The 22,472-nt window shown below is 43.1% G+C and overlaps 1 protein-coding gene across 2 annotated transcripts in view; it reads left to right on the top strand.

The window, feature by feature from the left end:
* Positions 1–22,472, top strand: part of LOC120927600 (apoptosis-inducing factor 3-like) — a 150,771-nt gene that overhangs the window by 109,930 nt on the left and 18,369 nt on the right. For both annotated transcript variants that reach the window (XM_040338380.1, XM_040338381.1), the window contains exons 16-18: positions 15,923–16,021; positions 18,986–19,061; positions 21,676–21,780. In XM_040338380.1, the coding sequence (XP_040194314.1) occupies positions 15,923–16,021; positions 18,986–19,061; positions 21,676–21,780 (280 nt within the window). The remainder of the gene's footprint in view (positions 1–15,922; positions 16,022–18,985; positions 19,062–21,675; positions 21,781–22,472) is intronic.

Genomic DNA, 22,472 nt, shown 5'->3' with positions numbered 1-22,472 from the left:
TATAATATGGATGTTGTTCTTAACAAAGCAAATGCAGACACAAATTCAGACCTGACCTATGATAAGAAAGAAGTATTGAACATTACATTAGATGTTCACAGAGTCCAAATAAAATGGCTGTATGTAATTAGGAGGAGCAATATCGGTGACTAAATCTGTTTATTTTAGGGGATTAAAATCAGTTTTTGGTCATCTGTGGAGCTCCGGGAATGTTTATATAAGATGACATGCACCTAATTACTGTTCATTGTTATGTTGTTGAACTCCCCTTTACTCCCGATTTAGGTTTTTCTCTTTTTATTTCTACTTTGTGTTGTGTTTTATCAGCCTAGATGCACCAATGGCCATCTGAAAATTTCAGCCTCCTATGACTCCGGTCTGGCAAGGTCCACAAACATGATTGATTGCTCTCTATACACTGGGAGATTTATTACATGATACACATGTATGGCTACCTTTTTCCTGTAGTAAAGGGCATCATGTTGTCTGCCACAAGAAAAGTCATTTGGAGCCCAGAATCCGGTAAATCTTTATGTGGAATAGAGAATATTTCTGTCCCTTTCTCAGGTGGGGACCTTTGTGGGGCCCAATATTAAGTAGAAGCTTTGCACCTAAAAGTGAAAAAGGTCTTGTTTCATTCTTTTAAATTATTGTAAAAATTGGTAAAAGTAGCCCTTTTAATAGCTATTTCAGATAATCAGATGTATTAGACCGGCAGATCAGTAGCAGAAAATCTAATTTATCTTCATTGAGACCCATTGGTCATTTGTATTTCACCTCCATATATAAATTGATTACTGTAGTAATTTCCCTGTATCCATTCGAATGCGTTCATGCTTTCCAAAATATACCTCCACTTCAGATCAGACATTGTAATAAAAAAAATCTTTAAATGACCTTTCACCTTATCTAATGAGATTTAGAATGGATATACTGTGTGTGTGCGCGTGTGTGTGTGTATTATGTTAGGCACCTGCCCCTAGCAATCTTGGTAAGAAAAGTCATTCCTTTCTCAGCAGAACCTGCTAGATCACAAGTTTGCATGCGTGTGTTTACCACATCAGAACAGGTGGGAGGGGAAGCTTTGGACTCTGTAGTTAAATATAGCTGTGAAAGTTGGCTGTCTCAGTATATCATTGGCCTTGGTGAGAATCCCCAAATCTACAATACAGAATGTCATGTGTCCATCATTTGAACTTGATACTTTGTAGTCTCAGAATTCAATATTTGTACAACCCACTTCCATGCTCATAAACAATAAAACTTTAGGGCACATCACTTTGCTCACTAAGCTCATAAGGAGCTTAAAGAGCTGGGGGAGAAGAAAAAGCTGGGGCTGGGGCGGCATGTCAGCACAAGTCTAATTGGAGGAGAGCAGGCTGGGTTCCCAGCACAGCTAGAAAACTGACCTCGCTGTGCTCTCTTGTCTGTTTTTAATAAGAAAGCAAAGTGACTGGCAGGAACAATAGCTTTTTCACACAAAGGAAGCAATACACAGGGAACAGGATACTATTTCATACAAGTACATGATACAGTAGGCACATGTAGAATTTGTTGGACATGTGCATTCGTTTTCGTCCGAATGCACTTTCGTCCGAATTTCAGGTATTTTCGTTATCGTTTTAACAAACGAAAACGAATGCGCAGAATCCAAAATCCGAAAGATCCGACGTAAAAAATGCTTCATTTTCGTTGCTACAACAGTTTAATATAGATAGGAGATTCGACATGACGCTGATAATAGCAATCTGTGTCTATCGAACCTGTGGTCGAATGTGCACAACCTTAACTCTCTTAGCCCAAGATTATTCTACATAGAGAGGAAAGATTTGACATTATAGAGACAATGTTGGGGTAGACCATTCGACATGAACAACGAAGATTCGACAAAGCAGCAAAAAACATACACATGTCGAATCTGTCATTGAAGGCTTATGGTGTCTGTTGAAAGTTCTAAGAAGATTCGACAAGCAGCTAAATTGTAAGATGCCGCAATCGTACATTTCCGGTCAAATGCTCGGCCAATAGGCTGTAGTAAAGGGCACTTATACCAATGCACCTGCATTGCAATGAACGTTACAAAAAGTAGGATTTTTAATAACCGCTTACCTGTAAAATCCTTTTCTTTGAGTACATCACGGGACACAGAGCCTTAATCATTACATAGTATGGTAACCAGAGGTGATTGGACACTGGCACAACCTATGAGAACAAGTTTCGCTCCATATAACCCCTCCCATACAGGAAGTACCTCAGTTTTGTAGCAAAGCAGTAAGTATCCCATAGAAGGGGGGGACCTCTGTGTGCCGTGGTGTACGCAAAGAAAAGGATTTTACCGGTAAGCTGTTATTAAAAATCCTACTTTCTTTATCGTACACCACGGGACACAGAGCCTTAGTCATTGCATAGTGGGACGTCCCAGAGCAATGCTCAATATGAAGGGTGGGAGACACAGATCCATCAGACCGCCAAAGACAAGAAGCCCTAGACCGCCGCCTGCAGCACACTATGTCCAAAGGCAGAATTCTCATGTGCTCTTACATCTATTTGATAGAATTTTGTAAATGTATGGACTGAGGACCAAGTTGCAGCTTTACAGATCTGAGCCAAGGAAGCCTGGTGATGCACTGCCCATGAAGCACTGATCGCTCTGGTCGAATGCGCCTTAACAGGAAAGGGAGGAATTTAGTAAGGAAGTAGAAACAAAAAATTCATCTGAAGCGTCAGATCTATCAGAGTCCTAATCCTTTTCCTCTGATGGAGGCATGTCCTCCTCATCCTCATCAGACCCTTCTGACAGGAGATCTGAAGCAACTGAAGGCACCCTGCTTTGCTTTTTCTCCTTTTGCGAGTTTTTAGCGATTAATGAAGCGAGTCTCCCTTCTAAATTGCTAAGGGTTACTGCCAAAGAGTCCTCAGTAACAAACGCAGACTCCGACACCTGCCGGAGTCAATGGCTCACCCTGCACAGGTGTATCATAAATTACCGGGGAGGAAGGTACCAAAGGGGCCCGGGTAGCGGCTCTCGTCTTAGGTGGCGATGGTTTCTTGACTTTTTTTTAACCCCTGTATTTTTCTTTTGGGAAGACATATTACCAACAACAAAGCCAAGGTACCATCAACTGCATATACTCTTGTGCTAGTTAAGCCTATTACATACAGTATGCAACTAATCACACAATTCCATGCTATGTGGGTGTCCTCTTTTGCCAGTAACCAACCACCTAGAGACCCTACGTGTCCTTTTGCCTGCACAGTGTAATGCTGCGCACGCACGCACACCCACGACCGCCCTCCCCCCTCATGCCCCCATAAAGCATGCTCCCGCCTAGGGATTTGCAAATGGCATCCTGGGGGAAGCTGTGTGCTGGAGTATCCAGCTATACTTGCAGGGAGGATAGGACCTGGTCGGAACTGGCAGAGCTCTGCAGCGAGGAGTGTGCTTGTCTAAATGACCTGACACTGCACGGAGTTCTGGTGAGTAATACTTGAACTCTTTACTCCCTCTAGTGGCGTGATTAGAGAAGACACCCACAAGAAAAACGTTTATAAGACAAAACGTAATACTTTTTTCTCTTACCTTGTCCACGCCGCAGGTTTGCTGAAGACCAGACAAAACCAATCTTCACCCATCACCGCGAGTATTGTGTGCCAACCTTCAGGGATATGGGTTCCTACTTAGGATGCCTCTTCCCTGGGCCTTGTAAAAGACTCTGCCAGGACCTATGCAATACCTTGTGCGCGAGGCCCGGATACCATCCAATTGGGGCGTAATAAATTAAGCATCTTGGATGGACCCGAAGTATAGCTCTTTTGCCCAAAGGGCCTCCATGGCAGAGCTTCCTTTAGCACTCATTCTCATTGCATCCAATCTTCTTAGACACTGGCGAAAAAACTGAGGTACTTCCTGTATGGGAGGGGTTATATGGAGGGAAACCGGTTCTCATAAGTTGTGCCAGTGTCCAATCACCTCTGGTGACCATACAACCCACTATGTAATGACTAAGGCTCTGTGTCCCATGGTGTACGATAAAGAAAATAGAGGGTGCACTTTTTTTGGTGTGTTGGGCAGTCTTAATACAACACAATTTTAATATGCGGCATAACATGCAACAGCATGAATCCATACTGAGCATTGTTTTGGGTAAAGGTTCATAGTGTTTAATTAATAGCAAGTGAATACGTTTGGAGAATAGGTTTCACTGTCATGCAGACGTACACACAGAGGCCCCGTACACACGACAGAGAAACTCGACGTGCTTGGCACGTCGAGTTCCTCGTCTCGTTTTGGGATGAAGCCGCCGAAGAGCTCGGCGGGCCGCCTTCTCCTATAGAACAACGCGGCCAACGAGAAAATAGAGAACATGTTCTCTATTTTCTCGTCGAGCTCCTCGGCGGCTCCATCGAGCCAAAACTGTACAGACGACAGAGATTCTCGGCAGAATCCGGGTTTTGACCGAGTTTCTCGGCGAATTCTGCCGAGAATCTCTGTCGTGTGTACGAGGCCATACACTTTCTTCTCCCCCATCAATTCAGCTCTCAGATGTCTTGTTATAGCAGTTATCTGGTTCTGCCCGCCCTTTTGATTTAGTGGTGTTCCTGCCGCTGTTTGTAAAGGCAGGACTCAACACAACTTATGTAGATGTGGGGGGGGGGGGGGGGGGGTTCTGGGTAGTCCGGGGGTGGGTGGTTCCTGTACATGAATGGTCCATACCAGTTCCAAGTAGCTTGGATGGGTAAGTGCTGTCTTTGGTGGACACTATATCCACGATCACGGCTTAATGGCATTTTCGGCCGTGGTTATATCCACTATTACTATTTTTCTTTTCCTTGTAGACTTGGTAGGTATGTCCCCTATTTTTATGAAATATTTACATAACTCATTACCCCTTTAACAAAGATGCTATGAAAAGCGAATTCATTCACCACTACCAACCTTTTTTTAAGATTGCTTAATTTGAACTTTACAATTGAAATTCAGGCAGCTTACTAACTTCATATATTTGCACAGAATACTTTGTTGCAACACAGTTTTTAAAAAAAAGCGAGACACAAAGTATGAACAAAGGGCCAAATCTTCAAAGGAGATACGCAGGCGGAACTGCTGTTCAGCCTGCGTATCCCTGTGACTATCTTTGGAAACGATCCTCAGAAGGATTTTTCCAAAGATAGTCAGAAGATCCGACATCTGTAATAGACTTACACTGTCGGATCTTAGGATGCAGTACCGCATCCGCCGCTGGGGGCATTTCGAGTCGAAATGCCGCTTTGCGTATGCAAATGAGGACTTAGGCAGATCCACAAAGCTTTTTAGCTTTGTGTTTTCTGCGTAAGTTACGTTTTGCATACGTAAAATTAGGGATGCTTTTACAAGGCCTAAACTGTTTAGACCTTGTAAAAACAAACCTTTTTTTCGATCGCCGCATTTTTTTTTAAATTTCGAAAAAAAATTCCCGGCGCGTATTTTTTTTTTTACCCGACGCAACTTTATTGTCCCGTCGCGATCCACAAAGCCCGGCGTAAAGTACGGGGGCGGGAGCGCGCCTCATTTGAATAGGAATCGCCCCCTCGAGCAGACGACCGCCTTGCGACGGAGGCACTTGGGTTACACAGCGTGTAATTTCTAGGTAAGTGCTTTGTGGATCGGGCACTTAGGTAGAAATTTAACGCCTGTGTAACTTAACTGCTGAAAGTTAAGTTAGGCAGGTTTTTTGAGAATTTGGCCCAAAGTGTGTAGCTAAAATGTTTTTATTAGATGATCAAATCTAGGTCATCTTCTGCACAGATTATGGGATTCTCCTTGTGCTGTTTTAAATTTCAGACTTGTATGTGCGACGAGCCAGAACCGCAGGGGAACACGTGAGGTGCACGGTGGGCCGATGATAGACAGCAATAATACAGTTCATCGGTTTACTCACGGTTAGCAGAAAGCCTCCCTGGGCGGGTCGCACAGTGAAAGGGAAGATAGCACGAAATCCTCCGGGGCACGCTCTGCGATAGGGAAACGCCAGCCAAGATGGTGGTTGAGGTGCCCGTGATGACAGGGGTGTTTAGAGTGCTTGTGGCGGCTGGGTCCCTTGATGATATTTGTCGTGACGCCAGTACCGTTAATGGTGGTACAACCAGTTGTAGTAACAATGTTAAAGAATGAGATAGGCAGTGGCAGAATACAACTCACAACTTTTACTGTGTCTGGTTTTGGTTGCAGTACAAACATCCAGTTAGAATACAGTCTCTGGGTAAATAGAGGAATTCTGCTGATCCACTGCTAATAAGCTTTAGTAGGCCTAAACTCAGGGTGTGGTTCAGTATAATGCTTACTTGTGTCTGGTTCCTTTTGAATCCAGTGACATGGGTGAGGTTGCCGGAGGCTAATAAATCCTTCACCTTTATACTCAAAGGTCTTTGCTGCCGATTAGTGGCTTTTATCCTTTGATTTTAGCAGTTTAAATGTGTCCCTTCTCTGGACTGACTTTCTCTCACCCTTCTCTCTCCATGCTGCTTTCTGTACAGACTACAACTGAACCACAGATAAGCCTGAGCTGGGATAGATTTCCCAGAGTGGTGCTATCCCCATCTTGTGGTGGGAAGTAAGAATCACACCTGACCAGCCTATGAACAGGGATACCACAGGTATACAATACAAAATGACATGCAATATAGCAATGACAAAGAAGTAATACTTTTGCAGATCCCACATGTCCTGAGTGGGACGCTGCATACCCCCATGGTAAAACGTGTGTCGACCTCGGCACACTTTTGACTCGATGTTGTGTCTTCCTGTAAGATATAAGAGAAATGGAAAAGCATGCATGCATAGGAAATAACAATATAACCCCATTCTTGTACTTCTTGTATCTGCAAGTAAAATGGGTTAGGCAAACATATCTCAGGCAACAACGAAATGTGACAAAAGGTGACAAAAAGGGGTGTAGTTTTTCCTCTGAAGACTGGTGATGTATGGCAAAACCAGAATAGTCCACGATGAGATGGAAAAAGAAAAACAAAGCAAAAATAACATCTCAGGAGGCTCACAGGGTATGAGTCCGTTCCCTGGGCACAGGAAAATGTCAACAGATGAATATCACGGAGGCTCAGGTACGTGAAAGTCTATCTCCGGGTGCAGGCTTGAACGTTGCAAAACAGTAGGTAAGTAGTCCTTTTGAAAAGTCCTTTAAAGGAAATAAACATAATATCCCAAGTAAGTCTTCTTCTCACTCTGGAACTTCAGACGATGTAAGGATGCACTCAACGATGAGATGACAGAGTCGGTAGTCGACTTCTCGGCTGCTGGTGCAGGTAATCCTCCAAACGGACAGGTGGTCGTCCTCTTGTAGTTCTGTCAGATCTTCTTAGTGGCTGAGTTTCTACAGGCCTTGTTTCAAGGGAACTTGGTGTCTCTTGAGCTGTAGTAGACACTTCTTGAGATAGCTCCTCTGGTTGAAGTGCGGTTGTATTGGTCTTGGCAGGCACTAAGATATTGAGCCATGGTGTAAGGAACCATTGTAAAGGATCAGAGTCTAATAATGCTTTTCCAAAAGACTGTAGTGGATTCTCTGAATCAGATGATTTTGTAGGCTCTGGTTCTATGGATTGTGTTTCCTCTTGGATAGCTTCTTCTTGAAGAGTTTCTTCTTGAGTACTTTCCTTGAGACATAACTTAAGGCGATTGCGATGTACTACACGTGATTTGTTTTCTTTAGTGATCTCATAAGTATCAGTCTCTGGATTGAGAATAGCTGTAATGGTGTAAGGTTCTCTCTCCCATTTGCTATCTAACTTGCTGGTGCGATGGTTGTTTTTTAACCATACATGGTCACCAATTTTGAGAGGTTCTGCTTTGGCAGATTGGTTATAATCTCTTTGTTGCTTTTCATGAGCACGTTCCATGCGATGTTGAACAATTTCTTGTGCATCAATTAGACGTCTTTGGTGCTCACTCACCCAATCAGTCTTTGGTAGAGGGTTGATTGCATCAGGCACTTGTACGCCCAAAGTATGGTCAGCAGGTAGTTTACCTTGTCGGCCAAACATGAGATAGTAAGGTGTATACCCAGTAGAACAGTGAATCGTGTTATTGTAAGTGTACATCAACTGAGGCAATAGAGTAGGCCAATCACTTCTTGTAGCAGGTGGTACTGCTCTTAACATCTCAATTAAAGTTTGGTTCATTTTCTCGCAAAGTCCATTGCCTTGGGGGTGATAGGCTGTGGTCCTGATTTTCTGGCAATTGTGAAGTGTACACAGTTCTTTGAAGAGTTGCGACTCAAAGGCAGATCCCTGATCTGTAAGGATTCTTTCTGGGCATCCATATGGCAATAGGAAATGTTTCCAGAAGGCCTCTGCAGTTGTTTTAGCAGTCAGGTCCTTGACAGGTACGGCTACAACAAATTTGGTATAATGATCAATGATGGTCATGGCGTATGTGTAACCTGAGCGACTTGGTTCCAGCTTCACATGGTCAATTGCAACTATTTCTAGCGGTGTTCGACTTACAATGGGATGTAAGGGTGCTTTTTGGTCATGTTTTTCATTTCTTCCAACAGCACAGGTGGAACATTCTCGACACCACTTTTCAATGTCTCCTCTCATCCCGATCCAGTAGAATCTTCTACGGATGGTGGCTTCTGTCTTCTGCACGCCAAAGTGTCCTGATCGATCATGATACATCTCAAGAATGATTCTTGCATCTCGGCGTGGTATTAAGATTTGGTATAGACAATCCGAGGTAATTGGGTCTAAAGTTCTTCTTAATAGTAGGCCCTTCTGTAGGAAGAGATGTTTTCTGTGTCTCCAAAGTTTTGACAATTCTGGATCAGCATTTCTTCTGCGAATTCTTTCAGGTGTTCTTCCGCTGGTGAAGAAATCTTGCAGTTCTCCCAACACTCTGCTTTCATTTTGCAGCTTGATCCACCTTTCTTTGTCCACTTGGGATCTTGGATCCACTTGTTGTTGAAGATTAAGGACTTTTCTTCCTTTGATGGTGATAATGTCTTGTTGGGCAAAATTTTTGTAAAAAGCTGGCATTTCTACCTCTTCCCAAACATCTTCCTGTGTAGTAGGGTCTTCTTGGGTAGGCAGACGGGATAATGCATCCGCATTTTCATTTGCTTTTCCTGTTCTGTATTTTATGGTGAAATCGTAGTTAGCTAGGCGTGAGGCCCATCTTTGTTCCAATGCTCCCAACTTGGCGGTATTCAGATGTGCTAGCGGGTTGTTATCTGTGAAGGCCACAAATGGTGTTGCGGCAAGGTAATCTTTAAATTTTTCTGTAACAGCCCACACGAGTGCGAGGAATTCCAATTTGAAGGAACTATAGTTTTGGTCGTTTCTTTCAGTACCTTTAAGAGATCTACTAGCGTAGGAAATAACTCTTTCTTTTCCTTCCTGTACCTGCGATAGGACAGCTCCCAGACCTTTCTTACTAGCATCTGTGTAAAGATGAAATGGCTTCTGGTAATCTGGATAGCCTAGGATTGGTGGTTCTGTTAACTTCTTCTTTAGGAGCTGGAAGGCAATTTCTCTTTCTGTGTTCCATTCAACTGGTATTGGAGACTTTTGGTACCTCTTAGGATGTCCTCTCAGAAGTTCTAATATTGGCCCTGCAATTTGGGCAAAGTGAGGAATAAAGCGTCTGTAGTATCCTGCGAAACTGAGAAAGCTCCTCACTTCTTTCACTGTAGTAGGAGTAGGCCAATTTCGGACTGCGGCTATCTTCTCTGGATCCGGTTTAACACCTTCAGAGCTTACAATATGCCCTAAGTATTTGACTTCTGTCTTCAGTAGATAGCACTTAGATGGTTTGACTTTGAGTCCATGTTTAATGAGGATTTGAAAAACTTCGGCCAAATGTTTCAAGTGATCTTCATAAGATTTGGAGTAGATGATGACATCATCTAAGTACAACAGGACGGTTTCAAAATTTTTGTGTCCCAAAAAATGCTCCATTAATCTTTGAAAGGTTCCGGGCGCATTGCAAAGTCCAAAAGGCATGCGGTTGAACTCAAATAGGCCCATCGGGGTGGTAAATGCAGTCTTCTCACGATCTTCAGGTGCCATGGGTACTTGCCAGTATCCACTGGTTAAATCAAGGGTAGAGAAGTAGGCTGAAGATCCTAAAGCTGTCAAAGATTCCTCTATGCGTGGTAAAGGGTAAGCATCCTTGTGGGTGATTTGGTTAATTTTTCTGTAATCCACACAGAATCTGATGTTACCATCCTTTTTACGGACAAGGACTAGAGGTGCAGCCCATGGACTATGGCTGTCTCTAATGACATTGGAGTCCTTCATCTCTTGGATCATTTGCTTTACAGATTGGTACATAGTTGGTGGTATAGGCCGATATCTTTCCTTGATCGGTGGGTGTGAACCTGTAGGAATGGAGTGCTTGATGATATCCACTTCTCCATAGTCGGTGGGATGCTTACTGAAGGCAAGGTGAAGCTCCTTCACAATTTTTAGTACTCCCTCTATTTGGTTTGCTGGTGTGGAAGCATCTCCCACATGAAGTTCTTTCCACCAGGATGTGTTTACATTTTGGTCCTGGGGGTTCTGTCTCTTGGGAATTTGCTCTGTGGTAGCTGTAGCCACACTGATGACATCTTGAAAAGTGACTTGGATTAGCTGTGCAATAGGAAGGTGTTTTGATAGTGTTACACTGCTATCACTCAAGTTTAGGAGTCGTATAGGCACTTTACCTTCAGAGACGGTTACTAGGCTCCTTGCAGCTCTAACTAGAGGATAGTCTTCCAAAACAACAGGCTCTACCAGGGCTTGGTAGTCTTGACCTTGGATTCCGACTACAGCTCGGCACCACAAGAGAGTTTCGGTGTTGGGTTTGAGGATCACAGGTTGCTTATCCCGGATGCGGGCACAGCAAATTTCTCCTTTTTCGTTGGTGAATCTCTGTTGCGCATTTAGTACACGGATGGTTTGTTGGATCACCTTCTTAGAATCAGGAGGGGCAGTAGGCACTAACTGGTGCAAGGCTTCTAGCATCTCAACATAACAGTTCCTGAGGACATTCATTCCTAGGACTATTGGAGGGTTAGGGTTATTGTCTCTGACTTGTACCACAATAAGGCCTTGTCGAGGTAGTGTAGTTCCTCCTACTTGAATGGTAGGTTCCCAATAACCATGGACTGGTATGGGTTTGCCGTTACTGGCTATGAGACTCAGCCAGGATTCTGGAGGCTGGGTAAGTTGATTTTGATCCCAGTATTTTTCAAAGGCTGCTTGTTGGATGGTGGTGACTTGGGATCCGGTGTCAACTAGGGCAACAAAAGGGACTCCATTTATTTGAAGTGCCACTTCAGGACGGGATCCAACGTATCTTGGCATCCAGTGGGGATCTTCTGGACCTATTGGTTTACCTCCCGAGGGGTGGTCCTTGGCCTCGGGGGTTTCCCGTTTAACTGCCAGCAGGTTGCTTCTGTATGGCCTGGTTTGTGACAGTACGTGCAGATAGGCCGCTTAGGGGTACTAGTGTGGTCAGGGGGGCGTCCGCCAGAATTTCTGGAATAAGTCTCTCTAGAATTAGAGGGGAAGAGTCTTCTGGACACAGGTTTCTCATCCTCTAGCATTAATGGTTTTTCCCATTGTTCCAATTTTTGGTGGACTTTCTCCAGACTTTTAGTCAGAAAACGGACTTGCTCCGTCAAGGCAGCAACTGCGTCAGGAACTGGAGCTTGGGTTGCCTGACTGACTATAGGTAAAGACTTTACAGGGGTAACCAGCTGTGATACAGGCACGTCAACAGATCTAACAGGTTCTGTTGGTGGGCTTTTTCCCAGTATGCTGATAGCTAGTTCTTTAAAATCTAAGAAGGTAGCGCTTGGATGTTGGGCGGCTAACATTCTTAGTTGGCTCTTTAGATTGTCTGTATGGACGCCTTCAATAAATTGTTCTTTCAGGGTTTTGTCCTGATTTTCTGCCTCACGGGGGTCTACTTGGACAACAGCTCTAAGGGCTTCCTGCAAAGATAATGCAAAGTCTCTGAGTGACTCACCAGATTGCTGTCTCTTGCTGAAGAACCTCATCTTGACCTCTGACACGGTACTGGGTTCAAAGGTGGTGTAGAGACGTTGAAAAATCTGCTCCATGGTCTTTCTCTCTGAGCTCGGCCAGGATTTCACTTCTCTGAGCGCAGCTCCTTCCAATTGCGCAAGAAGAATCTCCATCTGTTGCTCTGAGGATACAGGGTACAATCTGAACATAGCCAGAATTTTTTCTTTAAAGTCCCTTAAAGTATGAATTTCCCCAGAATATCGTGGGAACCAGGGGGCTCCAAAATAATAAGGCATGGTTAACGGCATTAAACTTGGTGCTGCAGCGGTTGGTATTGCATTGGGACCGACTGCGGCTGATGCAGGGGGTCTGCTGAGGTCAGGCTGCACGTCATCTCCTTGCACAGACATGGTAACAGCAGGTGAGTTCTAGTTAGGTAAGTCGAATGCGTTTTTAGACACTTTTTGTGCGGTGTTGCTATGGGCAACCGCTGTCTTGCGGGTGTATGGCCCTTTAAGAATTTAATGCCAGCTGAATACAATGCTGCAGCAATGTTGATTTTGGGTCTCTGGCAGAGTTTCAGGTATCTGTGCCCTTATAGTTAGTAGAGGCAACTGACAGGTTGCGATTACTGCTCGGACGGCAAGCAATGCGATTATTTGCTCTCCTTTTGCTCGCATGCAAAGTCTCGCGACTTCTGGGGCGTGCGTTTGTCACACTTTCCTCCCAGGATTGACACAGCAAAGGTAAGGCGGGCTGGCCGGACAATTTTGCATAAATAGGTGGCACCAAACTTTCCCGCTCTTCAGGGGGTGTCACTAACCTATCCACAGTGATGGCACAGGAATTTTTGGACAAGAAGGTCTCTGGCAGCCATTTTAAGTGAATGGAAATAGTCAATTCAAATACTGCATGCAGTTTTGTTAACACACAAATGTCTGATTTTCTCACTTTGGATGCTGCGATTTTTATGCTGATAACTGGGATAACGCTTCCATGCAACTTTTAAACAGTTTAAACAGTTCTGTGGCCCCACACAGCATGCAATAAGTAAATAGTCTCTCAATAAAGCAAAGGGGCTTATTCTGATGCGACAGTCTTTTAGATAGGGCGCAGGGGTAATTATCCTGTTCGTGACGCCAATTTTTCTTATGCGACGAGCCAGAACCGCAGGGGAACACGTGAGGTGCACGGTGGGCCGATGATAGACAGCAATAATACAGTTCATCGGTTTACTCACGGTTAGCAGAAAGCCTCCCTGGGCGGGTCGCACAGTGAAAGGGAAGATAGCACGAAATCCTCCGGGGCACGCTCTGCGATAGGGAAACGCCAGCCAAGATGGTGGTTGAGGTGCCCGTGATGACAGGGGTGTTTAGAGTGCTTGTGGCGGCTGGGTCCCTTGATGATATTTGTCGTGACGCCAGTACCGTTAATGGTGGTACAACCAGTTGTAGTAACAATGTTAAAGAATGAGATAGGCAGTGGCAGAATACAACTCACAACTTTTACTGTGTCTGGTTTTGGTTGCAGTACAAACATCCAGTTAGAATACAGTCTCTGGGTAAATAGAGGAATTCTGCTGATCCACTGCTAATAAGCTTTAGTAGGCCTAAACTCAGGGTGTGGTTCAGTATAATGCTTACTTGTGTCTGGTTCCTTTTGAATCCAGTGACATGGGTGAGGTTGCCGGAGGCTAATAAATCCTTCACCTTTATACTCAAAGGTCTTTGCTGCCGGTTAGTGGCTTTTATCCTTTGATTTTAGCAGTTTAAATGTGTCCCTTCTCTGGACTGACTTTCTCTCACCCTTCTCTCTCCATGCTGCTTTCTGTACAGACTACAACTGAACCACAGATAAGCCTGAGCTGGGATAGATTTCCCAGAGTGGTGCTATCCCCATCTTGTGGTGGGAAGTAAGAATCACACCTGACCAGCCTATGAACAGGGATACCACAGGTATACAATACAAAATGACATGCAATATAGCAATGACAAAGAAGTAATACTTTTGCAGATCCCACATGTCCTGAGTGGGACGCTGCATATGTAATTCTTCCAGGCCCTATGGCACATCTACTCTCTAAAGTACTATGTCCTGGAGTCATACCTTACTGTACAGCAGTATAAGAAACACTCTTAAAGTGATACTAAACACACTGTTTAATTTACATGGCCCATTCCATTTTTGTATGTGAATGATGGCACTGTAATCATTTTAATAAAAAAACATCTTAATACATTTTTCCTAATCGATTATATACAGCTATCACATGACCCAGATATTTCTCAGCCTGTCTGCAGGGAAACATATTCAGGGGGGAGCTTTTTAGTCCTCTGCTGCTGATCACATGTTCAAAATCAAATAAACTGTTTTAATTGTCATACAAATATATATTTTAAATCAGATCTTTATTATTATTTTTTTAATAACACGGTGTGGGCGGATTTATGCCAGTCACAGCCTGTCTCTTAGAATGCCTGGGAGGTAAAGCTTTTATCGATGTACATGTAAAATTCCACCCTTATAGTGTTTATCTGGTTAGTGGGCATGGATGAGAAGGGAGGGAGTGGACTGTCCTTTACCACTGTTTATACACCCACATATATGACTCTATAGTCACATGGGCTGCTCAGATGTGATAGGGAGGAAATGCTCAGCATAGAAACTCAATGAAAACTGAGCATGTACAGAGTTGCCGCCACAGCTGCAAAATCCCTAGCAGAATTGGGGACATGAACAGAAGGTGGAGATAGAGAGCAGCAGGATCAACCAGTTTTTTTGCAGAACACAGAAAACAAATCTCATAGTGACTGAGTTAGTATGAACAGCATGTAAACAGCATTTATTGATGGTTTTTTATTATGTGGGTTTGGTGACACTTTAACTTTATTTTGAGGTTACAGACCCTGTTTTACAGCAGTTCTGGAAACACTAATAGAACTACAGTATATTGGGGTCCTAGGCCCTACTGTACAATAAGCATAATGCTGTATTATGGTTCCAGACCCTACTGTACAGTAGTTCTAGTAACACTAATACTGCTGTATTATGGTTCCAGACGCTGCTGTACAGCAGTCCTAGAAACAAGCATACAGTGAAGCCATATTATGGTTCCAAAATCTACTGCACATCAGATCCTAGAAATGTTCATAGTGATATATTATGATTCCAGGCCCTACTGCATAGCAATCATTGAAAACAGTCCCTGTGCTACATGAATAATACCATGCCCAGCTGTTATAAAGGCAGTTCAGGCACTATGTAATGATTGCATTGACTATAATTAGTTATGGTATTGCAATGCAAACTGTCTGCCCTCCAACTGCAAGTTCATATCACAAATACACTTACAGAACATTGTAGCGTTTCCCCTGCAATGCTATACTTAAGAGTAGTGAGCACATTAGGATACAGTACATGTACACAGTTCTAGACAGACATTTTTTATAAATGGAAAGAAGCTGTAACACTAGATGGGCATGTTTTCCTCGCCTTTTAATCCGAACCAGCGTTATTACTACATTTTTATTCCTTAGCCTTTTCTTTTCTGTAAATACATTTTGACCCATATGGTAATATTACATTTCTGGAACAACGAGGAGGAATTTATCTAGAAATTATTGTAATTTTAAAATAAAATACAAGCAGCGTTCAAAAAAACTGAATAAAAATGCACATGGATGAACAATGCATGTCTACTGCTGAGTAGGCATTTATGTAGGTAAAACGTGGGCCATGGTGACTGTGTGGTGGGACTGTTGCACACTTTACATTTAGCTAGCAATATCTAACAGGTGAGGTTTTAAAAATGTTTCTTGTGCATTATGTATAAGATGTAGTTAATTTGAATAGTTCATATCATTGGAGGGAGTTGCAGTACATGAAATATACAAGAGCTGTGCATTTTTGTTTGTAGGCCGGATTGCTGCTCTCAATATGCTGAACAAGCACATACCTGTGAACTCTGTGCCGTTCTTCTGGACGTCTCTGCTGGGGAAAAGCATTCGTTATGCAGGTTCGTGTACCGCATATTTTCTCCTATTCACAACTATCTTTTTCAGGCAAGATAAAAAACGAAAATTTTTATGTAAGGCAGGGCACAAAAACAGTAATTGGTTTCCAGTAGAAGATCTACATTTTGTATTTTTCTCTTTGGGGCAAGCTTTTCTCAACTCCACAAAGTTTTGGGTATGCAGCAGGAAATGAAGCCGTTCTCGTACAGCAAGTATTGCCAGACAACAAGGCACTGGGTTGAAAGACCAAACTTTCTCTTCATCCACACACTATTCTGCACCCCTCACTAGGATATTATTAGGAAGAAACCCATCAAGATACAACTATAGAACCTGCCATTGCTCACTTGGTGGGCTTTGTGTATTTCTTCCAGATTTCTACAGGAATCCAGCATGAAACTTTGTCTTTGTTCAGGAGCTTCCTGTATTTAAGACTAGTCATTGTTGCTCTCTCTCCTTGTGCAGGGTGACAGGTCTTGTATCTGCCCCCTCCTGTAGTTATCTGCAGGCAGCCTGTAGTGGGTAGAGCTGCTGGGTCTGCTCAGGTTATCATGATGTCACTGTTGCTTTTATATAGGAAAAACAAGGTTTGCAAAGTAATACAGTATGTTACACACAAATGGGATTGCTATTCTCTGTGGCTTTAAAGTAATACCACGCTCCAGAACTGATATCCTTGAGAAAACTGAGGCCGGCTTTATCCTAATGCAACATTCCTGGAGCCCCTCAGCTTGCATGAGCGACAACCCTGGGGGTGACATCAATAATCCTTTACTTAAATTGCTGTTCATTATTAAAGATAACCCCTCACAAACCATAATATAATCTTGGTTGAAGTATGTTCAAGCCCAACTCCAGAATGGAGATAAAAAAAAAAACGCTTCAACTAATATTAAAGGTTACATAAAAACAAACCTCTTATAGTTACCTGCTTTGTGCAATGGTTTTGCACAGAGCAGCTCCAAACATCCTTTTCTTGGGTCCCCTGTCGTCGCTCCTATCTTTTCCTCCAAATGTCCCCATAGCAAGCCGCTTGCTACGGGGGCACTCATGTGTCTGTGTGTGCTCACTCCCGAGTCCACAAGACGCACAGAACAGGGCTCGGCCCATCCCCCGCTTCCTCCTCACTGGGTGTGATTGACAGCAATGGGAGCCAATGGCTCCCACTGTTGTCATTCAGCCAATGAGGAGGCAAAGACCTTAGACAGCAGCTTCTCTCGTGCACATCGCTGAATCGAGATGGGGCTTCGGTAAGTTTTAGGTGGGGCTGCATACTGAAGTTTTTTTTTTTTAGCTTTATGCATAGAATGCATGAAGGGAAAAAATCTTCAGAATTGCTTTAAAAAAAAGTGATTTAAAAAAAACCAATTTTAATAAATTGCGGTCTGTGATCCAAACATCCAAATTGATGCTTAAAATGCAAATCTCTACAGTGACACCACTACCTGCACCTGTCTAGCACAATCTTTGATAGTTGATCTGGGATAAATATAGAAAAAAAATGAACAGATTCCTTAATCCACACAAGCGAGGTGGATGGAGGAATCCTCCCAGTGTGCTAATGTATTCTGACAGTGGGAACTGTCAGAATACACTGATCAGCGCTGCAGCTGATAGAATTTAAAGTTTTCCAGCAATTCTGATCAACTTCTTTTAGACATAGAAGGCCACACACAGATCAAAGTTCATCTGATTCCTGCTGTACTGGCCGGATTTTGTTCCATAGGTACCCAGCTTTATGTGTAGTGTGTATCCCATTACTTTCATGCAGCAGTTTCCCTGCTATGGCTCCTCAAAGCCATCCAATTATTTTTCTGATTGGCTGTCTTCCAGAGCTATGAAAGTTAATGGCAGCTGCTGCTACTGAGAAGTTGTACTGCTCACCCGCCTCTTACTGCCCTCTCCGCCATTTACAGAACCCATACTATTAGTATCCCAAAATGCATTGAGGACTGTGAATGATGGATCAATTGAATGACAGGGTCCCCCTACCCATTCACAGAAGGCGATGCATGGTGACAGAAGAGTAATACCAGTTCTGTAAATGATGGCTGGAAGACGGCTATTCAGGACAGTATCTAGTGGCTCTAGGGAGACACTACAGCAGGGGAGTCAAATTCAATTTCATCGTGGGCCACATCAGCATTATGATTGCCCTCAAAAGGGCTGGTTGTATCTGTAAGATTAGATGTTCAGTCTATCCCCTCCCCTTACATTAGATGTCAAGAGCCACCCCACCATCAGAAGTTGAGTCCCCCACTCTCCCTTACATCACAGTGCACCCCACTTTCCTTATTCTGCTGCTGGGAAGAAGCTGGATGCATTGATTGCAGAAAGTAAGCATCTGGAGTAGGACCAGAGGAGGGCTGGAGCTCTCCTGCAGCTGCAGGAGAGGTGCGAGAGCCACATGAAATGGCCTGGAGGGCCGGATTCAGCCCGTGGGCCTTGTGTTTGACACCTGTGCACTACAGGGACAACTATTTACCAGAAGCAGCTGCATGCAAGTAATAAGATACACACCATTACAAATAACCAGTGTGTTTGGTGCTGTATACCAAAACAACTCTAAACTTCAGCTTTAAAGAACATTAAATGGCATCATGTTTTTTGCATTAATATCACATACATGTAATACTCTATCTGGCTTTATAGATACTGCCAGGATTGCTTTTATATATTGCAGTAGCATGCATCATTGTGTCATTCAATTTTTTTTTTGTAATAGATATTTCTACAGGTTGAAAGGATTTAAATGGATTGTAACATGGAATTGTACTTTTATCTTTAGCATATGCATCATAATAAACATTTCATGACAGGATTAGGAAAGATGCTTTTGTGGTCCTTGGTAATGCATGCTATCCACTGAATGTTGCCATTTTGTACACATGAGCAAGGGCAAGGACTTTGCTGCTTTGCATTGCTAATTCCAATCCAGGCTCATCCTGCACTTTTTTTCTCAACAGGATTTGGTGAGGGTTATACAGAAATCATATTGAAAGGGGCCTTGGAAGAGATGAAGTTCTTGGCTTTTTATCTAAAGTAAGAAGATACATATTTGCAGAATATTTCATATACAAAAATAGTTTTCCTAAAGGGGGTAAGCAACTTTCTCATAGAAACCTCTTTGAGATTTAAAGTGGTTGTAAAGTCAACACTTTTCAACTTGTCACACAGGAGCCAGGAGAGGATTTTTCCACTTGCTTCCTCCATCAGCTTTTGTGTGTTAGCGCCAGGCACCCAGGACACATGTCCCACACTTTCTAGTGTTTTTTTTTAAACGATGCCTCTACATACCTTATTTCAGATCATTTGTGCTTGGTCACGTGAGCGCCGATCGCTCTCCTCCTCCGATCTAAGGACTACAGCCGGAGGGGCGGAGGTCACGTAACCGCTGTTGTGTCTACTTGGCCCCTCCAGCTGGAGGTCATGTGAGATAAGATCTGAAATAAGGTATTTAGAAGCATAATTTTATACAAACATTTTCACTGTGTATTATTGCTTGGTAGAATAGAGGGGAAGGCAGTAATACTTCTTTGACTGTACTGCCGAGAGAGAGAGATCGTGGATCAGCAGCCATGATTAATGTGGTCAGTTTACATAGAGTGGCACAGGAACAAGGAGGATCAACCAGATTTTTTACAGCGTCAAAAAGGGACAGATTAGACCGCACAAGCACTATGCTGTTTAACCTGCTATATGAGAACAGATCTGCAAGACTCGTTGCAGCTTCACAGCCATCTGCCCACTGTGCATGCGCGAGCCGCACTGTGCCCCATGACTAGTCCTACAGTCTCCTGGGACCTGTGAAGTGTTCCAAGAGGCTGTGGGGGAATTTTGGTCCCCCTTCTTCCACACAGATCACCATTGCGATTCAACCAGAAGTGGAGCATGTACAGTGCCTTGCGAAAGTATTTGTATAAAATTAGTTTTATATCTTTGAAGCCTGAAATGTGGCAAAAGGTCGCAAAGTTCAAGGGGGCCGAATACTTTCGCAAGGCACTGTACCTGTCAAAATCAGTTACCTGCTCCCCTCCAAATATGGGAGAGGAGGAGGAAAAGTAGAACTTCCCCTTTGGGCGAAGTCCCGCTTTAACTTACTTGAACCTCTTTTGAGATTAAAAATATGAATGTAATTACAGCACCATCTTTGTTCAGGCACTGTCTGGGGTTTGGTATAAACTTCTTGGACAGAGGTCCGGTTTACACCAGAGTTGCACAAGAAAGCGGTCTGTTACTGTGTGATTCCTATGCTAATGAGCAATTTGAATGAGATGAAATGGCACTGAATTGCACCAAAAAGGTGCATCCACTACTTTTCAAAAACTCACTGCACTGGATTGCATGGTACTGTGAGGCTGAATTCCTAAAAGATTTTAGAATGTTCATAAAATATGTCTAAATTATTAAATATCTAAATATGTGATAAGCAAATCCATGTTTACTTTTTTCATCTGCACATGACTGAATAACTGAAGGGAATATTTACAGTTCTTTTTTGTGTGAACATTCCCAAATCCTTTATGAAAGCAGAACTTCACCCAAAAGGGGAAAGTTCCGCTCTTCCTCCTCTCTCTGGTTTTGCAGGTACCCACTTCCACTCGGATTGCCTAGGCAATTTCAGCTACATACAGTACTGTAAACTGAGTGTGAGACAAGGCCTTCCTGTCTCGCACCTGGAACAAAACAGCGTTGGGCTGAGCGGCACTCATGCATTCATAGGCAGCTTTGTATTCTATCAATGAATACAATGCTTCCTCTGATTGGCACAGACTCTGAAATAATGACGTCATCATCCTACTTCTACAACTTAACCAATCAGAGGTAGCTTTGTGTTCATTGAAAGAATACAAAGCTGCCTATGATTGGCTGAGCGCTGCTCAGCCCGACATTATTTTTTTTCCGAGTGTGAGACAGGAAGGTCTCGTTCACACACCCAGGTCACAGTGCTGTATTCTGTATGACGATGAGGCTACATACAATTTATACAGCGCACCCAGAGGCTGCACATGTTGGCGATGGAAATAGTTTGTTTGCGCCAACTTAGCCCAAACTATATTTGAAAGTAAACCTGGACATTGGCTTCAATAAATTTTTAATATTTGAAGCATACTCCCCCATTTATCCATGTTTTGCTGAGAAATCCCCTTGAAAAACACCCCCTAGCATTTCTGACCGTGGCCATCTTGAGTAAGGGCAGATGATTCATGTAGCATTTACTTCCTGGACTCCATCTGCCCTTAGCTCAGGCATGCAGGCAGAAGGGTGTGCTTAGCTGAAAACAACCCTCCTGAGGATTCCTGGGACATATATGACAACACAAGTTAAAGGGGTTCTAAAAGCAGCAGGTTTTTATTCCATTAATGCATTTTATGCATTAAAAGATAAAAAACACTTGCAAGCAATCGTAGGACTATGCGTTAAATGTGAAACTACGGGTTTTTTCTGCTCTTTAGCGCCACCCTTTTGGCAACTTCTGATAATGTGTTACCAGGTTGTGATGTGTAGTTTAAATTATATCTTCATGGAAGTTTTATTTTGTAACATATACTTACCGTTTGGAACCTTTCCAGTATTAGGAAAGATTGTGTATGCTTTATTGCTTGTTCATTTTATTTTTTATTACCTATTTTTTCTTTTTTCTTACCTAATCTAGGGATGATATTGTAGTTGCAGTGTCAAGCATGAACTTTGACCCTACTGTATCACAAGTAGCTGAGGCAATCCTATCAGGCAGAAGGATCACGAAGAATGAAGTTATGTAAGTAACACACCATTTAAAGGGTCAAGTCTACCCAAAATGTGATATATTTTTTTTTTGTTTTTTAGCCTATAGGCTGAAGGAAAAAAAAAATCTTAGATCCCCTCCATTCACACAGCACAGATGAATGCATCTCAAAACACCAGAACAGTGCCTGCATCTGGTTGGGTGCAGGCACTGTTTCACTGACAGTTTTTCCACCCAGCACTTTTAATTTTCCAATTGACGGATGTCAGGCGGGAGGGTGCCAACACGGGCACCCACATAGCGCATTTCGCTCAGTGTATGGCCAGCTTTCATCAGAGGTGGAACCTTGGTCGGTTAACCCCTTGTATCATATGAGTAACTGACAAATATGTTCCTGTAAGTATGTGAGTTTTGGTTGTTATTGTGCACTTTTACATATTCCAGCATCTTTGCATTCCCCATAATCTAAAATCAATCAAATCCAACAGGCAGAGTGGAAACCTCTTATAATGACACACTGGTGCACAGACTGACACATTTGGGTGCAGAGATTACACTATTTAGTCCTGAGAGATTTTGAAAAGTATCAAGTGGTTAAATTCCAGTATCTACCAAATTCTGAAATATCTGTTTTGGGAAGAAATGGAACTGTTAATATTTTGAACATACATGGAACTGTAAAATGTTCACATTAAGACTCCTTTCACACTGGGGCGTTATTCAGG

Source organism: Rana temporaria, chromosome 2 (assembly GCF_905171775.1).
Source record: "Rana temporaria chromosome 2, aRanTem1.1, whole genome shotgun sequence".
NCBI lineage: Eukaryota > Metazoa > Chordata > Amphibia > Anura > Ranidae > Rana > Rana temporaria.
This window is presented reverse-complemented; position numbering and strand designations above follow the sequence as displayed.